At 38.9% G+C, this 24,159-nt stretch overlaps 2 protein-coding genes across 9 annotated transcripts in view; both read right to left on the bottom strand.

Moving 5' to 3' along the window:
• Positions 1-7,392, bottom strand: part of TRMT11 (tRNA methyltransferase 11 homolog) — an 88,612-nt gene extending 81,220 nt beyond the window's left edge. For 3 of the 8 annotated variants that reach the window (XR_007519206.1, XM_049900328.1, XM_049900340.1), the window contains exon 1: positions 6,912-7,391. Coding sequence is in view for 5 of the 8 variants with exons in the window: in XM_049900328.1 (XP_049756285.1) it covers positions 6,912-6,983 (72 nt within the window). In the remaining 3 variants the exon portion in view is untranslated. Of the gene's footprint in view, positions 1-6,911 lie in introns of all 8 variants that reach the window. The other 5 variants (XR_007519207.1, XM_049900318.1, XR_007519209.1 and 2 more) reach the window with 4 other exon arrangements.
• A 3,441-nt stretch (positions 7,393-10,833) lies between these two features.
• The window catches only part of HINT3 (histidine triad nucleotide binding protein 3), a 33,707-nt gene continuing 20,381 nt past the window's right edge, over positions 10,834-24,159 (bottom strand). The window contains exons 3-5 of the mRNA XM_049900471.1: positions 16,784-16,853; positions 14,734-14,860; positions 10,834-13,052 (exon numbers count right to left, since the gene is read on the bottom strand). Of these exons, the coding sequence (XP_049756428.1) occupies positions 13,020-13,052; positions 14,734-14,860; positions 16,784-16,853 (230 nt within the window). The 3' untranslated portion in view covers positions 10,834-13,019. The remainder of the gene's footprint in view (positions 13,053-14,733; positions 14,861-16,783; positions 16,854-24,159) is intronic.

The raw sequence follows: 24,159 nt of genomic DNA, 5'->3' as shown, positions 1-24,159 counted from the left end.
GTTACAAAATCATATATGGGTTAAAAAAAAAACATTCAAAGTGCAAGGTAAGACCAATGGGTTTTAACGTAACAGTTCACTGACAAAGGTTCAGATCGCATTTTGCCAACTAACCTTTAAAAAACCGTCACTCATTGAATTTGGTGTAGTATTAAAGAATATTTACAATTATCTGAAAATTCTATTAAAATACCTTTCTCTTTCCAACTACCTGTGTGAGGCCAGATCTTCTTCATACTTTAACCAAAACAATATATTGCCAAAGATTGAATGCAGAACCAGAAATGAGAATCTAGCTGTCTTTCCTTAAGCCAGACATGAAAGAGTCATAAAAATGTAAAATAATGCCACTCCTCTCATTAAATTTTTTGTCGTGAATAATAGTTTTCATTAAAAAAAATTTATTCATGATAACATGCAATGAGTTTGTTTTTTTTTTTTAATTTTTTAAAATTCTTTGCTTTTAATTTTACTGTAAATATTGATAGATTTTGGGGTCCTCAATAACCTTAAAGGATATTAAGGGTTCCCTGGACCAAAAAGTTGGAGAACTGATGCCACAAAAGATACTTTCTGAAAAAAAGAGCATTCGTTCTTAGAACATTAAGGAATCTAGACAATAAGAGGTACAAAGAATAACATTAACAAATTCTGAAAAATAAGAAAAATAGTGAGTCTGAGATTACTTGCTAGAGCAGTGGTACCCAAAAGCTAAAGCACAGAACAATCTCCTGGGGAACTAGTTAAAAAGACAATTTTCCAGGGCCCCACTTTCAGAGATTATAATTAAAACCAAAATGATTTCTATGTAAGTGTGGCAGGAAAACACTGGAAGAAACACTACAGTGTAATGGTACTTAAACATCATCTGCATTAGAATCATCTGAAGGGTTTGCTAAAACCCAGATTGCTGGGCCTCACCCCTAGTGTCTGATTCAGTAAGTCTGAGAGGCGGCTCAAGAATATGCATTTCTGACAATTCCCAGGTGATGCTGATCCTGCTGGTCCGGGAACAACACTTTGAGAATCACTGTTATCGAGAGAACATAAACTGACGTGGTTGTGAGGTGTGCTCTGATGTACTCACATCAGAGAGAGCCAACGTGACAGCACGCATCCATCCCTCTTTTACCCAGCTTCAAATGTGAACTGTGAAAATTATATTGCCAGAAAAAACCTAGAGAAGAAATGTACACTGACTATAGAATTGAGATAGAAACAGATTTTGAGGGTGTGGTGGCTTTAAATTACGCCCATAAATTCTTAGATAGTTCTCCCTTCAAATGGTCTAACCTAACTGCCCTTCTCTTGAGTGTAAGCTGTACTTAAACCAAAATCAAACCAAACCCATTGCCACTGAGTCTATGCCAACCCATAGCGACCCTATAGGACAGTGCAGGACTCTAAGGAGCGGCTGGTGAATTCAAACTGTCAACCTTTTGGTTAGCAGCTGTAGCTCTTAATCACTGTGCTACCAGGGTTCCTTGAGCTGTACTTACTGACTCGCTATTCATGCACAGAACTTGAAGGAAGAGATAGTTTGTGACTTCCAAGGCTGAGTCATAAAAGACATTATGACTTCAGTGTGGGTTATTCCCTTGAGGGGACAACAATCTCCATGTTGTCAGGACATTTGAGAGGACTAAGGTGCGCCTGACCCAAGCCATGGTATTTTCAAACACCTCATATGCTTGTGAAAGCTAGCAATGAATAAGGGAGACGGAGGAACTGATGTCTCTGAATTATGGTGTTTGCAAAGAATACTGACTATACCATGGACCGCCAGAAGAACAAACAAATCTGTCTTGGAAGAAATACAGCCAGAATTCTCCTTAGAAGCGAGGATGATGAAACTTCATCTCACGTACTTTGGACATGTTATCAGGAGGTACCAGTCCCTGGAGAAAGAATATCATGCTTGGTAAAGCTGAGGGTCAGCAAAAAAGAGGAAGGCCCTCAATGAGATGGACTGACACAGTGGCTGCAACAATGGGCTAAAACACAGCAACGATTGTGAGGACAGCTCAGGAGCAGGCAAGGAACTGAAGCCTTCTGCCATAGCCATGTCAGTGGACAGCACTACAAGTGGGCAAGTGGGTCCTCCAATCCCAGTCAAGTCTTCAGATGACTATTATTCTGGCTGACACCTTGACTGTAACATCAGGAGAGACCCTGTGCCAGAACCACCCAGCTAAGCTGTTCCTGAATTCCTGACTCATAAAATCCGTGGCATAATTTTTGTTGTTTTAAGTCACTAAGTTTGGGAGTAATTTGTTATGCAGCAATAGGTAACTAGTACGGAAAGTACAGATAGTATTCCTATATTTTCTTCCAGTAGAAATAGGGAGCCTGACAAACTTAAGTCAAATTCCAACTCTGGCACGCAGGGTGTTTGATCTTAAATTCTGTTTTCGTTTTATCATCTATGAAACGATTACTGGGGGAAAAGGCAATAAAAAGATCAGGAAGAAGTTTGAGGGTCTCAGGTATATTTTAATAAACAAAGTAGAGTGGAGATAATAAATCAATTAAACTTAAATTTTGACACAAGGAGAAAAAAATGATAATGGTATCAAGATAATTGGGATGAAGTCAAAAATGGTATAATGAAAGAACATAATAGTTAAAGATATATCAAATAGAAACAGTACCACTAGAAGTCAAAAAGTATATTCTTGATTAAAATTCACAAACCTACAAGTTTGCAATAAGTAAAGAACACATGCAAAAGCCTAAAAGGAGAGAAAAGAGGAATAACAGAGATTTTGGGGTACTCTGCAGGCTACCTGGACAAAATTGGAATGCAGGCAAGATAATGATAGTTATGGGGAACTTCAATGACCCATGTTAAATATGACCCATATTAAATTTGATAAATTCTTTACTTGACTGAAATTCACCTCTGAGGAAGCAGAGAAAAAGAAAAGTTTGATACACTGAATTTCATCTCATTAACAACAGAAATCTGGCTGAAGATGTGAAAGTAACAAGATCCTTGGTACAACACAGGTGTGACATCCCAGAATCAAAAATACACAGGAGATAAATGAAAAACACAGACATGTATCACAGACATCAGGAAAGCCGATTTCTCAAAGTGCAAAATATGCAGGTATAAAGCCGTAAAGTCTAGAGGGTTTTTTAGAAGGGAAAACTGTAATGTTAACAGATGACACAGAGAAAAGAGAACCACAAATTTCTATCATTTCCATCTATCTGCAGAAAGACAGTCAAATCAGAAAAGATAAAACATTCGTAGTTAAGAAACTGTAGCCTAGAATATGAGATTTTAAGGAATGCCCATGTCCCATGTTCAGAGTAAGTCCAAGAACACAAAGATGAATAAGCCTTGGACCTTGTCACAGGCAACTCAATGTCTACTAAGAGGGACAGGTATGGGTCATATGACAAAGAGTGGCAGGGTGATGACCAACCTGAGGTATTTAAATTTCAACACCAAACAAAACTTAGGGCTCTGAAAAATTTCAGTTACAGCCACAGTAAGCTGTTTTCATTTCCAAGTGGTTCCATAACCAAAAATACCATAAGTGGGTGGCTTTAAAGAACAGAAATGTATTGTCGCACAATTCTCAAGGCTAAAAGTTCTAATTCAGAGCATAGCTCTAGAGGAGCTATGTTACTTTCAGCTCTAGTAGCCAGCAAACACATTAGCATGCTTGGATTTGTAGATGTATCTGCCGTGTGTATGTTTTCACACGGCATCTTCCTTGTGTGTGCATGTGTGTGTGTGTGTTAAGTGACACCACTCAGAAGGAATTAGGTTTAGGATCTATCCTACTCTAGTACAGCTTCATAAACATAACAAAAAATTGAAGAGGGAAGAGACAGATAAAATTACCAGGTACTAGGGATGCTATTCTTGAGACTATAGCCTAAGCACTCTATTCCCATTGCATTTCCTTACTATATTTTTTTATAGGCACTCATCCTTCTTGGCCTCTCTCTAGTTCCACTCCAGTATCCTTTAAGTGCTTTCCTTTATCTGATCCCCTAACATTATCGTTCTAAAACAAAAATGATCTTGGCACTTCCTGCCTTTAAAAAAAAAAATCGTCATCAACTCTCCATTACGTCTAAAATAGTCTAAACTGAGTGCCTTTGATCGTGCTTTTGTTAATCATTGAAGTAGGCTTTCCAGTCCTCTTCACCCAAAGAACATCTCCTTATCAATTAAAACCCAATTAAAATATTACCTCCTCTTTGAAACTCTATGCCCTCTGCACCTCTATCTTCCCAAGGCATCTGCCCAGCAAAACATTAATACTGAATCAATGCCATAATCTTCCTTCATAACGTCTAAAAGCCAAAAGATCGAGCACTACTTAAGAAAATCATAGAATCTTGGCACAATTACAAACAAATGATCTCCGCCCTCAGCTGAGTTTTTAGCATTGTTCTAATATATGTTGTTCTCAGTGACTACTTCAAATCCCACTATTTTTCCCAAGCGTCACATTCAATTGCTGTTCCCCATCTTTCAAGAAATAACCTTGGCTCATTCAAGGTTAGTGCCTCAGGCAGCCATCCCATCCCACCCCATCCTAACCCTCCTTTGCTCAATCTCCCCTTCTACTGAAAGGCCATCAACCGACACTCTGACCTTATATCTATCCTCCCCTTCACTCCTCAGCCTACCATACTCAACTGCTACACTTGCGGGGAGAGAGGGGTTCCTACCTTGACCGTAATGAGTTGCTGTTGAGTGGGAGTCAACTCAGGGCGACCCCATGTGTGTCAGAGTACAACTGTAATCCCCCTCAAACTTTAACCAATCTCGTATTTCCCCTTCTTATGCTCTTAAGAGCACTCTACCCTGTATCTCCTCCTCCTCATTTTCCAGTGACTAGTAAACCACTTTTCCACTTAACTCTCCACAACAGCTCTAAGAAAACTGATCAACTTTCTTCTAATTTAGAGTGTCAATGAACACTTTTTCATTCTTGTTTAACCAAAGAGCAGCTGCATTCAACGTTACCAATTTCTCCGTTTCCTAAAATTTTACCTTCCTGATTTCTGTGGCTTCACATCCTTCCTGTTCTGACACTTACCTTTCACACTGCCTCCTCTTCTCTGAACTCCCTTAATATCAATGTTTCCAAGCATCTGCACTAGGCCCGTCACTTTTTTGGCCCTACACTTTCTAAGTAATTTCATCCTCTTAGTTTTCCTATAAGGAGCCCTGGTGGTGCAGTGATTAAGCATTTGCCTGCTAACCAAAAGGTCGCAGTTTGAATCCACCAGTCGCTCCTTGGAAACCCTATGGGGCAGTTTCTGCCATGTCCTATAAGGTCGCTATGAGTCAGAATCAGGTCCACAACAACTGATTTTTTTGCTTTTTACTTTTCCTATGCAGAAGATTCTCAAATATTTATCAACAGTCCAGATCACTCTTATCATGCTCTTTGCATACTTACGTATCCACTGTCTCCTGGTCATCTCCACTTGGATGTCACACAAGCACATCAAATTCAGCATAACCAAAATTAAAGTATTATGTCTGCTTGTGTTTTCTAGCTTAAATGGAGGCACCTCTGTGCATCCCAGGAGTCATCTTGACTGGTACCTCTCCCACTGCACACTATTCCATCAATCATCAAGCCCTGATGATTTTATCACCTAAATATTTTCCCAGTCTGTCCAATCCTCTTACCCCTTGCCTTCTTAGTCTATTAATAAGACTATTCCAGCAGGCTCCTAACTGATCTCTAAGCTCCAGTCTTATTCCCCTCAAATCCCAAACCCACCCTCCATATTGTAGCCAACGAGATTTAAAAAAAAAAAAAATCAAATTGTCATTCCTTTGATTAAAACACTTCAATAAATTCCCCTTCCAAACCCCAGGGTATACAAGGCTTTGCTACTCTGTAGTTTACTTCTCCTGCATTCTTCTTACCATTCTCTGCCATCTATTTGGCCTGCCTAACTCCAATTCATCCTTTAGGTAACAGTTCAAATGTCATATTCTAATGGAATCCTTCTCCAAAGGCCAACCTGCCCCTAAACCATAAAGATGGTCTTGGTCCTCAAGAGTTCATTCTAACTGGTTTACAGGACATATGCTCTTGAAAAATTGATTCCCCCTCTATATGCTCTCACATTACTCTGTGTATCTATCACTGCACTTGCCACGTTATTATGTTTGTTTTGCTCAGCCCTTTGTCCAGACAGTAGTAAGTTCCTCGAAGGTGCAACCACTGCTGTGGAGTCCTTTCAACTCATAGCGACCCTATAGGACGGAGCAGAACTGCCCTGTAGGGTTTCCAAGGTGGTAAATTTTTACAGAAGCAGATTGCCACATCTTTCTACCATGAAGGGCTAGTGGGATATAACCACCGACCTTTTGGTTAGCATTAACCACTCCGCCATCAGGTCTCCTTCTCCTTGAAGGCAGAGGCTGTCTCTGTCATCACTGTATACATGCCTGGCACATGCAATAGCAGGTATTCTGAAAATGTTTGTTGAATAAGTAAAGCACTTTTCCCAACTTCCCCAACACACCTCCTCCCCCATCAATCTTGGCCCGCATATCTGACACTTAAAACACTACACTGACTGTCTCTGTTCGGATGTCTCCATCCTCCACCAGACCAAGGGGTCTAGGAGGGAGAGGACCCTCCATAGCTCCAGTACCTGGCACACGAGCAGAGGAATGAATGAAAATGCTTAGCCACAATGAGGTGGTCTGTTTCGTACCTCTTTTTCACACACCCTTCGCTGCGCTAGGACCTACCCCAGGAGCCGAGGGATTGGTGGACGCGTGATCCCCCAAAACAAGCACAGACCTCCAAATCCCTGACTACCCAGCCTGCATCTGCCGCCTCCGCACACTACCAACCCCCACCCCGCTGCCCTCTCCGGGTCGAAAGTTGCGAAGGGCGCTGCGGGCTCACCGGCAGGCGGAACTCCAGGTGCTCTTGCGCCATGAGGAGCAGATACCTGTTTAAGGGGCACGACAGCGCCATTGCAGCCGCCCACCATGCGCCTGCGCGGCCAGCGCGGACAGCATCCCCCCGTGTTTCCGCCGAGGCGGGGCCTGAGCGACCAGAAGCGGAAGCAGTGCGAGGCGGGCGCTGTCCCGTGGTTCCTCGCGGGCGCACGGAGAATCCCGGTCGCTGTGGGAGAGGCTAGGTGGGCCGCGTCTCAGCTTCTCCCCTGGAGCTCCCGAAGCCCAGACGCCTACGGACATCAGAGTCCGGACATAGTTGGTGTGAGGGGCAACACTGTTTTCCCGAGCAGGTTTCAACCAGGCAGTGTAGGTCCTAGCGGTTCTTCTGCCTGGAATGTGATGTAAAGGAATATTTTTTCTGTCCCCACCACCATGCGCCAGTAACTTAGTAGTGATTAAGAACGTAGGCTGTGGGTGCCAGTCCTAGGTTCAGACCTCTCAATCCCACCATTTATCACCTATATGTTCTTGAGCAAATTTCTTAACCTCAGTTTTCTTACCTAAACTGGGATAATACTGCTTCCTTCAAGGAACTGTAACAAAGATTAAGTAGAGTGTTTAACATAATACTTGGCATAGTGTATGGGGTTAATAAATGGTATTTATGGAGACTTTTCTCTTTTCAAAGCCATATGAGAATTTCTCTTAGGAAGTGATCTGCCTTAGTTAGGAAGATGCCTTCATAAGTCCACTTGGGGAGTCCCTGAGTGGTGCAAACACTACAAAAGGTTGGCGGTTCAAACCCACCCAAAGGTGCCTCAGAAGACAGGCCTGGCAATCTGCTTCTGAAAGGTCACAGTCATGAAAACCCTATGGAGCAGTTCTACTCTGCATATATGGGATCACAAGTCGGCAGCTGACAACAACAAAGGCCACTTGAGATAAGTATATCTCTGAGGAACATAGAAGTTTCTTGCTCCAAGGCTCCAGAGAAGGCGATAAAAGTGCTCTGTATGAGACAGGGAAGTTGTTTCCTCTTTAAGGAGAGGCCAAGGTGGAAGAGAAAACCAATGAAATATTAGGGAAAGGATGTGCAGTACGTCATATGACCCATTCTCAGAAATTGTGAAATCTTCAGTAAAATTTCCAAACAAAATTTTACAGGGCACTTTTTTAGGAGATATAAAAGAGTTAATTTTCATGACTGAATATGCTGCTGTGCAGAGGTAGCAAATGAAAATGCATAGCCTAGGAGAACCCAGATGGAATCAGATTACACTGGTTTTTCACCTGGGATCCTTTGAGCTAAGGTTCAACAAGTTGTACCTTATGCTAAATCCCCACTCCAGAAATTACCAGGAGGGCATCTGCATCATGAATCTGAAACTGTTGGAATCATGGTGTTATGGATTGAATTGTGTCTCCCAAAAACATGCGTCAAAGTCCTTACCCCTGTACCTGTAAATAGGACCCTGTTTGGAAATAAGCGTTTCCTTTTGTTAAGTGGAACATACCAGAGTAGGGTGGGTCTTAAACCTAATTACTTTTTTTTTTAACCTAATTACTTCTGAGTTATAAAAAACAGAATAGAGATACAGAAGGAAGATGGACACCATGTGAGGACCATCTACAACAAAGAAATGCCAAGGATTGCCAGCAGTCACCAGAAACTGGGAGAGAGGCCCATAGAAGGAATTGACTCACCCAAAACCCTGATTTAGACTTTTAGCCTCCAGGACTACAAGAAAATTAATTTCTGTTCTTTAAAGCTACCCATTTGTGCTATTTTTTGTTATAAAAAGCACTAGGTAACTAAGACGCATGATGTGGGGAAGTAGAGATTAACCTTGCACTGGCCATGAGGGTTAGTGTGGAACTACTCTGAGGTCAATTAAACTGCCTTCAGGGGACTGCCAGCCATACCTGTTCTATGATTTTGAGCTTACTAGAATTACTAAGGAGCTGCAGAAAAGTAGGGACTTTAAAAGTTACTGTTCAAACCAGCGTAGAGAGACTTGTTTTTATGTACTGGAATGGGCAAGGTCTGTCTCCAGGGAACTGATCCTATCTATGCTCCATCCATACTCTATCTACCAGGGCAGATCTAATGGAGGCTTGGCTCCTGTAGACTGCTATAGTGCAAGCATTAGAGCCTCTAACATAGGCTGCTGATTACAAAAACCAGAGCCATCCCTGGGAAGTAAGCAGCAGAAGTTATAATTTTGAGTTCTCATTAAAACATGCCACTACAGTGTTGAGACTGGTACGACACAAAGTCAGCAAAGAAATGAATAGTTAACAGGTCCCAGCAGCAGAGGTCATAGGTAATGTCCAAATTGTCCATGCATATATCTGTGTAACCCAAATCCCTATCAAGATATAGAATATTATCATCACCCCAGAGTTTCCTCATGTCCCTTCCAAGTCAATCTCTGCATTCACACCACCCCCAAAAGCACCCACTGCTCTGATTTTTTTACCTTATTTTTGCCTGTCCCAGAACTGCATATAAATGGAACCATATAGTATACTGTTGTGAAAGCTGCTTTTCCAACATGTTTCTGAGATTCATCCATGTTGTTGCATGAATAAATGTTCCATTTTTGTGGCTGAATAGTACTGCAGCATGTGAAAATACTGCAGTTCACTCATCCATTTTCCTGCTGATGGTTCTATTTCCAGTTGTGGCCTAGTATGAATGAAGTTGCTATGACATTCTTGTATGCATCTTTTTTGTAGATATGTATTTTCAGTTCTCTTGCTTTGCAGTAGAATTGCTGAGTTACAGGATAGTTATATGTTTAATTGTATAAAAAATTAGGATATGCATGATTTTTTGATAAGCATAGCGGGAACTACAAGTGTAACGGCAGGACCCAAGCCTGGTATGTTTGTGGAATGGCAAGAACAGTGTGACTGCAGCAACAAGCAAGAGAGATAATAGGAAATGAGGTGAGAGAGTTAAGTGGGCAGGGCTGATCATGTAGGGCTTTGAAAACAACTTTGAGAGCTTTGCTTTTGATGAACAAGAAGGGAAATCAATGGAAAGTTTTGAGCAGAGGAGTGACATGATCTGCCTTATCTTTGAATAGGATCACTCTGGGTGATGTGTTGAGAACAGACTGTAGAGTGGGCAAGGTCAAAGGCAGGGAGATCAGTGAGGAGGTTATTCCAAAAATCTAGACAAAAGATGATGATTTGGCCAAGGTGACAGCAGTAGGAGTGTTGAAAAGAGGTCAAATTCTGAATATATTTTGAAGATATTGCCAACAGCGTTTACTAATGTATTAGATATGGAGTATGAGACAAGTCGAAGACTCCAAGATTTTTGATCTGAGCAACTAAGAGATGGCAGTTGCCATTAATGATGGGAAAAGACTGTGAGAGGGGCAGGCTGGGAAGGGGAGGTGGGACATTTTAAGCTTGAGGTGCCTGTTTTATATCAGAAAATATAATACACTTACTTGGAAGCTTATTTGGCTTAGGGATAAGTTTAATTTATGCATAATTGTTGACTGTGGATCCATCTCTACCTATGTGGTTTTAAATAATCATACAATGAGGATCTGATTTGATTTAATGAATTTGAGATCTGATGTTTTGTATTTATATTACTAGAATAGAAACTAATTGATGAACAGATGAATTAACAGGTATCAGCTTCATTTCAGTGACCTCACACTTAATGAAATTGTGGGCATCAACTTTTGCAGGTGATCTTTTGACATCAAAATCTAGAAGTGTATGAGTGTTACAACAATATAGATTGTGCTCTTGACCTTGGAATCTTTACATTAAAAAAGAAGATATTTCAACACCTCTGACAGTGAATCACATATTACAATTAGCCAATTTATTAAAAACTGTCATTTGAAATTCTGTTTGTAGTACTATTAAAAAAAAAACCCAAGAGGCAAATTTGATGCAGTATTTTTCCATTTTTATTTAGCTTTCTCCTAGCTAAGTAAGCACAGTTTGAAATAGCTTATTATTGATAATTTTATAATTCTGCAATTACAAATAGTATCATAACATGCACAAATAATGCTCTCAATACTACTATGTGCATTTTTAAGAAAGGTTATTAGCCACTCCCTAGCTAGTCATTACATAGCTAGGAAGTTACCAGATACTACTGAAAAGGCTAAATGAATTTTAATTGTAATTTGATAATTAATCTTTACAAGCAAAAACAGAGAATCGACTAAAAATGTGAGTTTCCAAGGGTTTTACAATAAAGAAGAAAAATTTATATGAGTGGGGATATAAATTAAATCAATGGGATCATCACATTTTTGAAGAGAACCATGAGGCTTTAAATACCTTGAATACCTCACACACTATTGTCAATTATATCATTGCAAGTTCACATTGGAAAGCAAGGTTGTACACGTTGAAATTCCTGGAGCTGGTCAGATTTTAACTGATATATGGAAACGTGTAATTGTCAACCTAAATAGGTCCTCCACAAGCTACTTCACAAAGCAGTGCTGAAAAATCGCAATGCAATTCTGAGAGCCCATAACACCTACTTCCAAATCCCCTTTCCCACCTGCCTCTAGTGATTAAAATGAAATTTTGACATTCAGTTCCATTGTCAAAAGAATTTAAGAAAAGTACATGTGGAGATCTTGGCCTACACTGCCACTGTCTGCCTGCCTAACGTTGAGTCTTCAATACTTAGTTCCCCTGCCACTTGCTCTCAGAACTGTTTCCCCCTCCACAGCCTCTTCTGTGGCCATAAAACCATTATAGCACTTAGCACACTAAATTCTATTCACTAATTTTGTCTGACCCCAGAGTTAGCAATTGAAGGCAGACTGTTTTTCTCATTTCTATATTCCCTGAGCACAGGGTCTGGTACATGTTAAATATTCAACAAATGTTTGCTGAATGAACTAAACAATATTGACTCCAGATGTTTTAACGAAATATTGCAATACGTATTTCATTACTTAAAACAATGTTTTTAAAATAATGCCCCCCTCCCAAAAAAGTGAGAAGGGAAACTAGTAATCACAGCCTATTTCCAACATCAATACATGAATTTTTATGTTTGTTTATGTTCATGTACACTAGCAAACGCAGGATTAGCTTTGAGCACCTACTCTTCACATTCACCCTTGTTACTGTAGATTACACAGAAGTATTAAAATGGTTCAGCACCAAAAGACAATTCATAAGAAGTATGCCTTAAAATTTTATGAAATGATATATCAATATTATTATAGTTACTAAAATAAATTTTCTCATCTAAGCTTATCTCCACTTTCAAATCAGACCTTTTTTATGATAAAAGCTGTCTCACCACTTTTTATTCTAATTTCCCTTTGATATAAAAAACAAGCCATAAAGCAATAGTTTCAGCCAGTTTTAATAAATTATAACCATTTTATGTTTCTTCCTCATTTATGTTCTTAAAGGTAAAGATTCCATTACAGTGAATTCTGTTGGATAGCCAAATTAATTTTTTTTGAAAATTCACCATTAGAAATTATGTTCTCAGCTTTCAGGACCAATATATGACAAAGATACAAGGCTTCAGGAAGTGAAAACTAACATCTGAAATTTAGGTGAGAAGTGACACATACACAATTCTTTCCACCAACAAAATCACAAATTGGCTGTGTATTATGGTATTCTGTATTTTGAAAATTTACATGTAATCCATAGAATTGTCAGTAAGTAGTTCTTTTTCTCCTTCATAGTAATAAAGGTTCCAATAAAGTACTTTCTAGTTTATTCTTCATAGTGAATACACATAAATAAATATTGCTATTACAATTTGATTATCTACTGAGAAATGAAAAATTTGAATCTTTAATACAGAGCCCTTCTTTATCAACGGAATTTGTTTTAGTGGTATTTTACCTTTAATATCTTATAGCCTAGGTAAGTAATCACTAGAAACAAAAAGGTCAATGACAAAGTATTCGTGTAAATTATATCACTGATCTCGAGAAACACACTCATTCAGAAAGAACTTAAGGCTACTCAGTAAGAGCCTCTCATAAAACCCAACAAACCTAAAAACTGCAATTTGACCTCAAGGAGACCAAAATATTAGTTTATGTTAAGCCAAGATTAGGGAAATCTTCCACTGTTGACATTTTCATGTCCTTAGTTTTTCAATCAAATAATCAGCCTGTAATTTAAAAGGGAAAAATAAATTAATGCTATATATGATAACCTGTATCAAATAATTCTACTGGCATTCCCATTATAATAAGCCACATAGTAAGAGCTGGATACTACACATTTTGTTCCTAAAAACATTCTGCCAAAAAAATAGCAACTATAACAGTTTATAAACTATAGCGAAGTCTATATTGTATATAACCAGGCAGATTTTTACCTATTCATTTTGCATATTCACTAAAAAATTTCAAAAGGAAAATACATATAATACTAAAGTTTTAAAAAGTAAACTAAAATCTTCATTGTATCAATTCAGAAAGCTTTTCTCAATCATGGAATCTGGAAGATTATATAGAAGATTTTAGAATAAACGCCAATATCTTAATTTCTTCAAAGTCTCATAAACATCAATTTCTTCAAAGTCTCATAACATATACTGACAAAGTTCCAGATTTAAGAAGAGTTCAGATTCCTAGGATGAACCATTGGCAAATCTTACAATTTTTTTCATTTTTTTTCCAATTAAAAAATAAGTTAGCCTTTTGTATGAGAAAATACAGTTAAAAACATTACAGAAATGTATTTTGATTACTTTTTTATTACAAAAGCATGGATCTTGTAGAAAATATTGCACTTTTTAAAGAGACTACACCAGCTGTTCTACAGAATGTCCCACTTTTTTATTTCAAATGTATGTGTGTATGTGTACACATATATTTTAAATATACATTTTTTGGTTAAAATCATCTGGATAACCAGGTTAAAAAGAGGGACAATATGTATGAAATATAACATTTCTAGAAATCAGAAAATCAGATGCTTTTTAACTTCTATACTATACTAGAATAATACCATGCATTAACTAACGGTAACTAAGTATTATTTGATGGTTACTGAGATATAGCAACTATAAGTCACCTCATCATCATGGAGATGTAAAATAAAAGCCTGGTAAATTACTGTCCAAGAAGCTCTATGAGGACCAGAGTCATTTAATAACTAAGGCTTGACTGTCAGAACCACAGGTCTCTAAACAGCTGAATTCCATTTCACTTTTGCCTCAGCAAAGCAAAACTCTGCAATCTTTTAAGGCACAGAGCTTCAATCTCAGATCTGGCAGTTGGTGCTGCTACTATAGCCCTTTTTTATGGTGTTTAACATAAGTCATAAAAAGTCAGCTTCTGCACTGATGATGTTGATGGCTATTATGATGAAGGCAGAAGGTAATATTTATTCAGCACTTACTGTGTGCCAGGTTCTGTATTGTGTTATACATATGAATTACCTCATCATTCCCTTCATTTACCCTATGAGGTACGTACCATTATCTATCTGCAGGAAATAAAGAACTTGAGCCTTAAAAAGGTTAAGTAACTTGGACCTGGTCCCTCAGTTAAATACTGGAACCAGAATTTAAATCTAGATATGACTCCAAAGTCTAGGGCTTCTATATCATATCCCGTTTGCAATAGTGAAACTTAGCCACAGCACCTCTTCCCACCTATCTGATGACCTGGAAAATCCCTAAACTAAAAATATCATTTTGGACATATGCAAGTAATATGCTAAAACAGTTGACCAATTCTATGAAAGCTCTAAGTACCTCCTGTTGCCAAGTAAAAACTACAACAAAAAGGACAAGTATTTTAAATATATTTGTATGCTGTTGATACAACAATAACACTTACTGTTATAAACCAGTAGGAATTGGCTCTATAAATCAATTTTGATATGAAGCCAAGCTGATTCACCGGTGCTAGAACATGAAGGTGTAAGTGGGAAATGGAACAGAATGGTGGCATATGGAAACCCATCCTAAAACAGAAAGGTTGGTGACAATTGATGTATCTGTTCTACAATAGTTTAAATCTGTTTTTCAGGTTGAAACACATTAAAGACATCCAAAATAGTACTATTTTTCTTTGTATACCAGAGTATTCACAATTCCCTCTTCATTTCATGTTATGTTCACATTAACATAAAACTCTTCAAGTATCGAAGAAGGCCTTAACAGCATAGTATGCCTCAGTACAGCATTTATGAAGTCTGAATTGCTACTCTGTCTTATCACTTCAGTTCTTAACATATAAAGCTTTGATTCTTCTATGATTCTACAATGAATCTTTTAAAAAATTACTGAACTCTCAAGTAATTTACTCCAAGACATAGCCAGTAGATGGCGCTCTTTCTTCCTATCTCTAATAAAGTTGGCCAGGCATTTCCTTACCAACCAACAATAGTTCAGTAGTGAGATTAATTATATAATCATAAAAAAACTTCATCATCACGTAAGTTTCTTATTTAATACTTAAAATAAATTAGATGAGTTATATTTTCTTTACAAAGCATTTAAAAGAGAATTCCTTTAAACAGTTTTTTAAAAAATTAAAACATGATTTAAAAACTTAAAATTCAATTAATACACAGTTTTACAAGTCCACATATGCTGAGTGGAGCGAGAACACCTGTGCTGCTTCTGGCCAAAGTGTCTCCAATACCATCTGTTCCTTGTCATTATCAATAATTGGATTGTGCTTAACAGTTTTCAGAGGATTTCTGCACATATCATCTCATTTGAGCCTACAAGTAGACAGGGTAGGTATTATTCTGGAGAGTTTAACGGCTTGTCTAAAGTCACACAGCCAGTACAACAAGTAGCACAGGCGGTATTAGAATTCAGATCCTCTGACTGTATGCTAGAAGTAATCTCCACTACCCTGTACTGACAAAGCAAAGTCAGATTATCTTTTAAAAAGAACATTGCTCAGATTAATTAACAGTTGATAAATTGAACATTGTGTGCTTTTGTACAAACTCTGGCAATCATCAGCTCAGCAGACAATGACTTCAAATTAATTTCATGCTGTTGTTGTGTGCCAACAAGTCGATTCTGACTCACATCAACCCTACAAGACACAGTAAAACTGGCCTATAGGCTTCCAAGGAGCAGCTGGTGGATTCCAACTGCCAACCTTTTGGTTAGCAGCCTGAGCCACTTCGCCACCAAAAAGAAACAAAACCTGTTGCTGTCAAGTCAATTCCGACTCAGAGTGACCCTATAGGACACAGTAGAACTGCCCCATAGTGTTTCCAGTGAGTGGCTGGTGGATTCGAAATGCTGACCTTTTGGTTAGCAGCCAAGCTCTTAACCACTGCACCACCAGGGCTCCACTTCGCCACCAGGGCTCCTAATTTTATGCTAGAAGTATAATAATGTATTTTAAAATCACATAAAAGTTTTTCTAAGTAAATTCAATTTACACACAATTTTATAGGAATACATGTATTAAACAAGGCAAGGTAGACATGTAACTACTATTTTTACCTACTACCCATTGTGTAAGGAGCCCTGGTGGTGCAGTGGTTAAGTGCTTGGCTGCTAACTGGAAGGTCAAGGTTCAAACCCACCAGACCTCCACAGGAAAAAGATGTGGCAGTCTGCTTCTGTAAAGATTACAGCCTAGGAAGCCCTTTGGGGCAGTTCTATTCTGTTCTATAGGATTGCTACAAGTTGGAATCTACTTGATGGCACACAACAACAACAACAACCCGTTGTATATGCTTGTCTGCCCAAACAGTAAGTGGAGATTATTAAAAGATGTTAAGACCAAATGAACTATATTCTCACTTTTAGGAAAACTGCATTTAAACCATGAACTCTGCCATCTTTGCTTCCATTTTTCATTAAAAAATTAATGCAAATGTGTAATACTGATTTCTATCTCAAAGTAAACATACCTCACATTTTTGAAGTCAGTGAAATTATTCCTTTCAACGATGGTTTTTCCAACAGCTACCATGTTCTCAACTACAAAACAGAAAACAACAATTATCATTATACTATAAAATTTTTGTACTCTAGGAGACATTAAACCAAAAAAAAAAAAAAACAGTGCCATCAAGTCAATTCCAACTCATAGCAACCCTATGGAACAGAACAGAACTGCCCTATAGGGTTTCCAAGGAGTGGCTGGTAGATCTGAACTGCCAACCTTTTCATTAGCAGCCGTAGCTCTTAACCGCTGTACCACTAATGTCATTACTAATCTTAATGTTTAGGGTTCTAGTAAAAAGTCATATAAAAAAGCTAAACATTTAAAGACACATTCAATAGCCCTAAGTGACTCAGAAGATTGCTTATCAACAGCTGAAACAAACGTTCACATGAAGCCGCAGCTGTAACATCACTCTCAGAAAATATTTCATATAGGCTGACTTTGGCCAGCTGTTAAGGACTATCTAGGACACCTGAGCCTACTAAGGACTAATTCTAATCATAAGAAGACCAAGTAATTAAACATATTGTATGAGTTAAGAAGAAAAGACAGGAAAGCTTTGAATTTGTCTTTGAGTTCAAAGCAGGGATATGATATTCCTTCAGTCAGCGCAGCCTTGATCAGCCAAACATTTAAAAAAAAAAATGACTATAGCTTCCAAACTATACCTACCTCAGCATCTTTCTTGTCTCGGTGCTCTATAGCCTTCAGATGAATAATCATCCCCATTAGAAAAATTTTGGTAACCTCGGGTGTTCAACATACAATGTCAGATCTTAGGACTCCTTTATTTTTGAATTGGATAATCGTGTGTTTAAAAAGAGACCGAAGTGAAAGAACCTACAGAGGACCATTTTTATACCGAGGCATATAAAATCACTGCTAATGTTTATTTCACCAAGTCAGGCTTGAGCTAGAAGACTGCAATGACTAGGCCAATACCATAAGGTCAATAAAACGCTCTCAAGTTACTGCATGCCGGACTGTATTTTGTTTTCTTTTAAAATACCCCCAAGATCCCAAATATGTAGGTAAGTATAAAGGTCTAAATTTTTCCTTCTAATTTCCTTAAAAGACATACCCAGTGCCCTCAAAAAAGGAAAAAAAAAAAAAAAAGGGCACATAATTATTTAAAGCAAAAATTACAACACTATTAAGGAACTACAAAGTAGGTAGGTATAATATATATGACAAGAGCAGCACAAAGCTTGTTGTAAAGTTTCTTACATTTTACATGAGTTGGTACAATATTAACTCTAAGTAGACCATGAAAATTAAAAGATGCTCATTGTAACCTCTCTAGCGCAACCACTAGAAAAAAAAAATGCAAAAAGGAATAGCTAAAAATGCAACCTGTAAACCTGTTGCCGTCGAGTCAATTCTGACTCGTAACGACCCTACAGGACAGAGTAGAACTGCCCCATATGGTTTCCAAGGAGTGGCTGGTGGATTCAAACTGCCAACCTTTTAATTAGCAGCCAAGCTCTTAACCACTGCCTTACCAGGGCTCCAAAAATGCAACAGATAATTTAAAATAGAACACTAAGAAATATATTTGATCAACCACAAAAAGGCAGGAAAGAAGAAACAAGGAAACAAAAAAAAATTGGAACAAATAGAAAGCAAATAATAAGATTATAAACCTAAATCCAACTAATAAAAAAGCCAAGACCCAACAATGTGCTGCTTCAAGTCTTTAAATATAAATATTCTGTTCGATTGAAAGTAAAAGGATAGAAAAAGATACACAATGTAAATAAGCAATGAGAAAGCTGGGATAGCTAAATTAATATCACACAAAATAGACTCAAGGAGTACCTGCAAATATAAAGACGGTCATTTCATATTGGTAAAAAGAGCCAAGTCACTGAGAAGACATGACAAACAAAATTATTCACTTAATAGGAGATTCAAAACACATGGAGCCAGGAGGTGGCGCCAACATGGTGCGATAGACAGAAGCACCATGCCCATCCCTCTGCAGCAAAGACCCAAAAACAAAAAAACTAAATAAAACAGATACAAATATCAGTCCTAAAACCCTAAGCATCAAATGAAGGAATAAAGAACTCAATCAAGCACTGAAGCGAAGAAGAAACTGACAGAACAGAGAGCAAGGAGAGCCAGGGAGTGGAGGTCTCCTACCAGCTAACTTGGCATGGATTCACCATCTTGGACTACAGCCACCAAGAAACGCAGACAGGGAGTACAGGAAGGCAACTTCACAGAGCTCCCAATGAGAGGCAGAATACCCAGTAACCAGGAATACATGCTTTCCCAGCCTCCACCCTTTTTCTCTGTACATGGATTCCACTGCTTTCCAATGGGCCACAGTTGCTCAGCTGGAAAGACACCAGCTCATGGTCACCTGGATTCGCCATGTTGGACCCCAGCCACCAAGGACCATGGACAGGCAGTACGGGGAGGCAACTTCACAGAGCTCCCAACAGGGGACAACACCCAGTAACCAGGGATGCCACTTAACTCCCCCCCACGTACACACCCTTCTTCCCTCTACACAGCCCCACCACTTTCCAATGGGCCACAGTCACATGGCCAGAGAGACACCAGCTCACTGCTGCCTGGGTCCGCCCCGCCCCCACCAGCTGCCCCTTCAGTGCCATTTTCGTTTGCTTGTGTTTTATTATTGTTTTCTGTTGCTCCTCTCCATCTCCCTTTCTTCCTTTCTCCTTTCCAGCTAGCCCCATATGCCATCCCCTCCCCTTCTTGACAGGCTGTGCCACACCGCTCAGCTAAAGAGCCACTACCACACAATCACCTCAGGTTCGCACCGCCCCTGCTGGCAGGCTCCCTCAGTGCCACATTTTTTTTTTTTCCAGGTTCTTCTCTCTCTCTCTCTCTCCCTTCCTTCCTTTCTTTTCTCCACCCCACCTAGCCCCAAGAGCTGCCCCTGCCCCTTCTCAAAGGGCAGTACTGCACCACTGAGCTAGAGAGCCACTGATGAAGGGCTTCCCCAGGTCCAGGCCACCCCGATGACTGGCTCCTTTGGCGCCATATTTTTTTCTTTGTTTCTTTCTCTTTATCCCTTCCTTACTTTCCTTTCTCCTATCCACCTGGCCCTGGGTGGCATTTCTACCCCTTCTTGACTGGCTTTGCTGTACTACTTAGCTAGGGGCCCACTGGCACATGGCTCCCCAGGTCTGTGCTACCCCATGAACTGGCTCACTCAGCACCATGATTTTTAGTTTGTTTGCTCTGTTCTTTTTTCTTCTTTTATGTTTCTTTTCTCTCCTTCCCTTCCTCCCACTCACTTAGCCCTGTGCACCACCCCTGCCACTTCTTAAAGGGCCATGCTACACGGCTTGGCTGGACAGTTAACTGGCACACAGCCTCCCTGGGTTTGTACTGCCATCACCTCCCTCAAGCACCATTTATCGTTTGTTTGCTTGTTTTCTTTTTTGTTGTTGTTTCTTGTCTCTCCCTTCCTTCCTTTCACCCACCCACCTAGTCCCATGCGCCTCACTCCTCTTTGTGGACTGTGCTGTACTGCTTGGCTGGAGAATCTCTGGCACACAGCCTCCCTGGGTCTGCACCACCCCCACAGGCTGGCTCCCTCAGCACCATATTTTTATCTTTCTTCACCTTTCCCCTTCTCTCTTTTCTTTCTCCCTTCCACCTAGGCCCTGCACTACCTCCACCCTTTCCTGATGGTCTATGCCATGCTGCCCTTGAGCGATATGTCAGTTCACCACCACCCCAATTCTGCCCTGCCCCCAATGGCCAGCTCCTAAACCAACATATTTATTTATTTGTTGTAGCTTTTATTTTCTGTTTGTTTCTTCTCTCTCTTTCCCCTCTTCCCTTTCCTTTCTCCTATCCACCTAGCATCAGGCACCATCCACGCCGCTTCTCAACAGGCTAAGCCACACCACTTGACTACAGAGCCACTGACACACGGCTTCACTGGGTCTGCCCCACCCCCACATGCTGAATCCTACCATGCCAGCATTTTCCTTCATTTTTTTCTTTTGGCTTTTTTTTTTTCTTTTCAGCACCATGCCCCTGAGCAGCACTGATGCAGTTCCTGGACCCTGCCCTACACTACCCCCCAGCCCCATCCTGTAAGCCCCAGTTCATGCCACAAAGTACCTATCCCCATATCTCCCCCCTCACTGGACCTGCCCTGCCGTACCATAGCTGAGAGACTGGTTCTGCCCACCTGGACAAGGTGGTGAGAAGTATCACGCACACAGAGAAGCAAGTAACAAAACACGTCCAGCTTGCCTGCCCAAACATAACCAAATAATACAAAACAGAAAAAAAGCAGGATGAAACAAACAAATCTATAATCAATAAATGAAAAAAATAATCCCTGAATATCCCAGAGACAGCAAACAATATCAAAACCTATTTAGAAAATTGGGTAGGATAGCCCCAGAAAGTGACCAAAATAAAACCCAGATGACACTGCAGTAGAAAAAAAGACCCTGGAACTACCTGATATAGAATTCAAAACTCTAATATTCAGGGCTCTCCAACAGATAAAGGGAAATGGAAACAAAAATAAGGAAAAATGTACAAGAAATCAGGTAAAACACAGACAAAGCAATGGAAGAATTCAGGAAAATAATACAGGAACAAAATATAAAGATAAACAACTAGAAATCATACAAAAGCAGCAATTAGAAATCCAAGAGATAAAAAGATTTCAGAAATGGACAGTGCAATGAAGGTTTTAGGAGCAAATTTGAAACAATGAAAGACAGGATCAGTGAAATTGAGGACAAATCCTTGGATACCACTTTGTTTGAGGAAAAACCAGAGAAAGGAATTAAGAAAAATAAAGAAACCCTGAGAATGATATGGGATAAAATCAAAAGCAAAAATTTGCACATGATCAGAGTTCCAGAACAGAGGGAGAAAACAGAAAACACAGAAAGGATCACTGAAGATTTGCTGCCAAAAAGCCTCCCTAATATCATGAAAGATGAAAAGCTGACCATCCAAGAAGCTCAACAAACCCCATACAGGATAGACCCCAAAAGAGAATCACCAAGACATATGATAATCACATTTGCTAAAACCAAAGACAAAGAATTCTGAGAGCAGCCCAATAAAAAGCAAAAGTCACATACAAAGGGGAAACACTAAGACTAAACTCTGATTAATCAGCAGAAACAATACAGGTAAGAAGGCAATACAATGACATATATAAAACCTTGAAGTAAAAAAAACCTGCCAACCAAGAATAATATATCCTGCAAAACTCTCACTCAAATATGCCAGCAAAATTAGGGCATTTCCAGATAAACTGAAATTAAGGGAATATGTAAAAACCAAACCAAACTTAAAAGAATTATTAAAGGCAGGTCCATTAGAGAACCAACAACACTGGACTACAACCTGAATCTAGGACACAAGATGGCATCAGCCAGATACCAAACTAGGTAATGATAAGGATAAAACAAAACTAAAAGATTTACAACAGGGAACCAGAGAGGTCAATCTGTAAATGACAACAACATTAGAACAATAAAAGAGAAATAAACACTGTAGGTACAGACTTTCAAGTTGAAAGGAAGTCAAGGCAATATCAAGTAATAAAAGACTGGTTCAAACATAAGAAGATAGGGGGTAAACTTCAAGGTAACCACAAAGAAAGTTAGCACACCTACTCATCAAAATAAAGAAGAAAAATATAAGCTCTCAGTAAACACAAAATCTACAAAAACAAAAGAAAAAAGAATCCATAAACAAAAGGAATTCAGCACAGAAGGATAAGGGGAACAAAGTAAACATCAGCATCACCAAAAAAAGCACTACAAAATGACAGCAATAAACTCACTCCTATCAATAACCACACTGAATGTAAATGGCTTAAATGCACCCATAACAAGAGAGTGACAGAATTGATTTAAAAAAAAAAAAAGGACCATCAATATGCTATCTACAAGAGACACACAGAAACAAAAAAGACATAAATATATTAAAAATCAAAGGATGGAAAAAAATATATCAAGCAAACAGCAACCAAAAAAGATCAGAAGTGGCAATACTAATCTCAGATAAAATAGACTTTAATACTAAATTCACCATAAAAGAAAAGAAAGGACATTATGTAACGATTAAAAGGACAATCCACCACAAGGACATAAACATAATACATATCCATGTACCCAATGACAGGGCTCCAAAATACATAAAACAAATTCTAACAGCACTGAAAAGAGAAACTGATAGCTCCACAATAATACTATGAGACTTCAACACACCACTCTCGGTAAAGCACAGAACATCTAGAAAGAAACTCAGTAAAAAGACAATATCCAAAGCCCACAATCAACCAACCTGACTTCACAGACATATACAGAACACTCCACCCAACAGCAGCAAAGCGTACATTCTTTTCCAACGCACATGGAATGTTCTCCAGGACAGATCACATCACAAAGCAACTCTCATAAAATCCAAAACATAGAAATAATAAAAAGCATTCTCTCTGATCACAATACCATAAAAGTAGAAATCAATAACAGGAAAAACAAAGAAAAAAAATCAAATACATGGAAACTGAATAACACCTTGCTTAACAACAACTGGGTAACAGAAGAAATCCAAGAGGGAATAAGAAAATTCCTAGAATCAAATGAGAATGAAAACACATCATACCAAAACCACTGAGACACAACAAAGGCAGTGCTCAGAGGTCAATTTATAGCAATAAACATACAGATCAAAAACAATGGGCCAAAATCAAAATGTTGGCCCTATAACTCAAACAAATAGAAAGAGAACTGCAAAAGAGGCCCACAGGTACCAGAAGAAAAGAAATAATAAAGATTAGAGCAGAAAGAAATGAAATAAGAGAACAGAAAAACAACAGAAAGTATCAACAAGACCAAAAATTGGGTCTTTGAAAAGATGAACAGAATCAACAAACCACTGGTAAAACTGACAAAAGAAAAACAGGAGGGGAAGCAAATAACCCAAATAAGAAATGAGATGTGCGGCGTTTCAACAGACCCAACTGACATAAAATGGATCTTAACAGAGTACTATGAAAAACTATACTCCAACCAATTTGAAAACCTAGTGGAAATGGACTAATTCTAGAAATATACTACCTACCTAAGCTAACACAAGCCAGAGTCAAAAATCTGAACAGAACCATAATAAGAGAGAAGATTGAAAAGGTAATTTAAAAAACTTCCAGCAAGAGAAAAGCCCTGGCCCAGATGGCTTTACTAGAAAATTCTACCAAACATTCACAGAAGCTCTTACACCAGTACTTCTCAAACTATTTCAGAATGGAGGGGATATTTCCAAATTCATTCTATGAAGCAAGTATAATCTCAATACCAAAGTCAGGCAAAAATA

This window comes from Elephas maximus, chromosome 1 (genome assembly GCF_024166365.1).
Source record: "Elephas maximus indicus isolate mEleMax1 chromosome 1, mEleMax1 primary haplotype, whole genome shotgun sequence".
NCBI lineage: Eukaryota > Metazoa > Chordata > Mammalia > Proboscidea > Elephantidae > Elephas > Elephas maximus.
The sequence above is the reverse complement of the archived record's forward strand: the minus strand, read 5'-3'. Positions and strand labels throughout refer to the sequence as shown.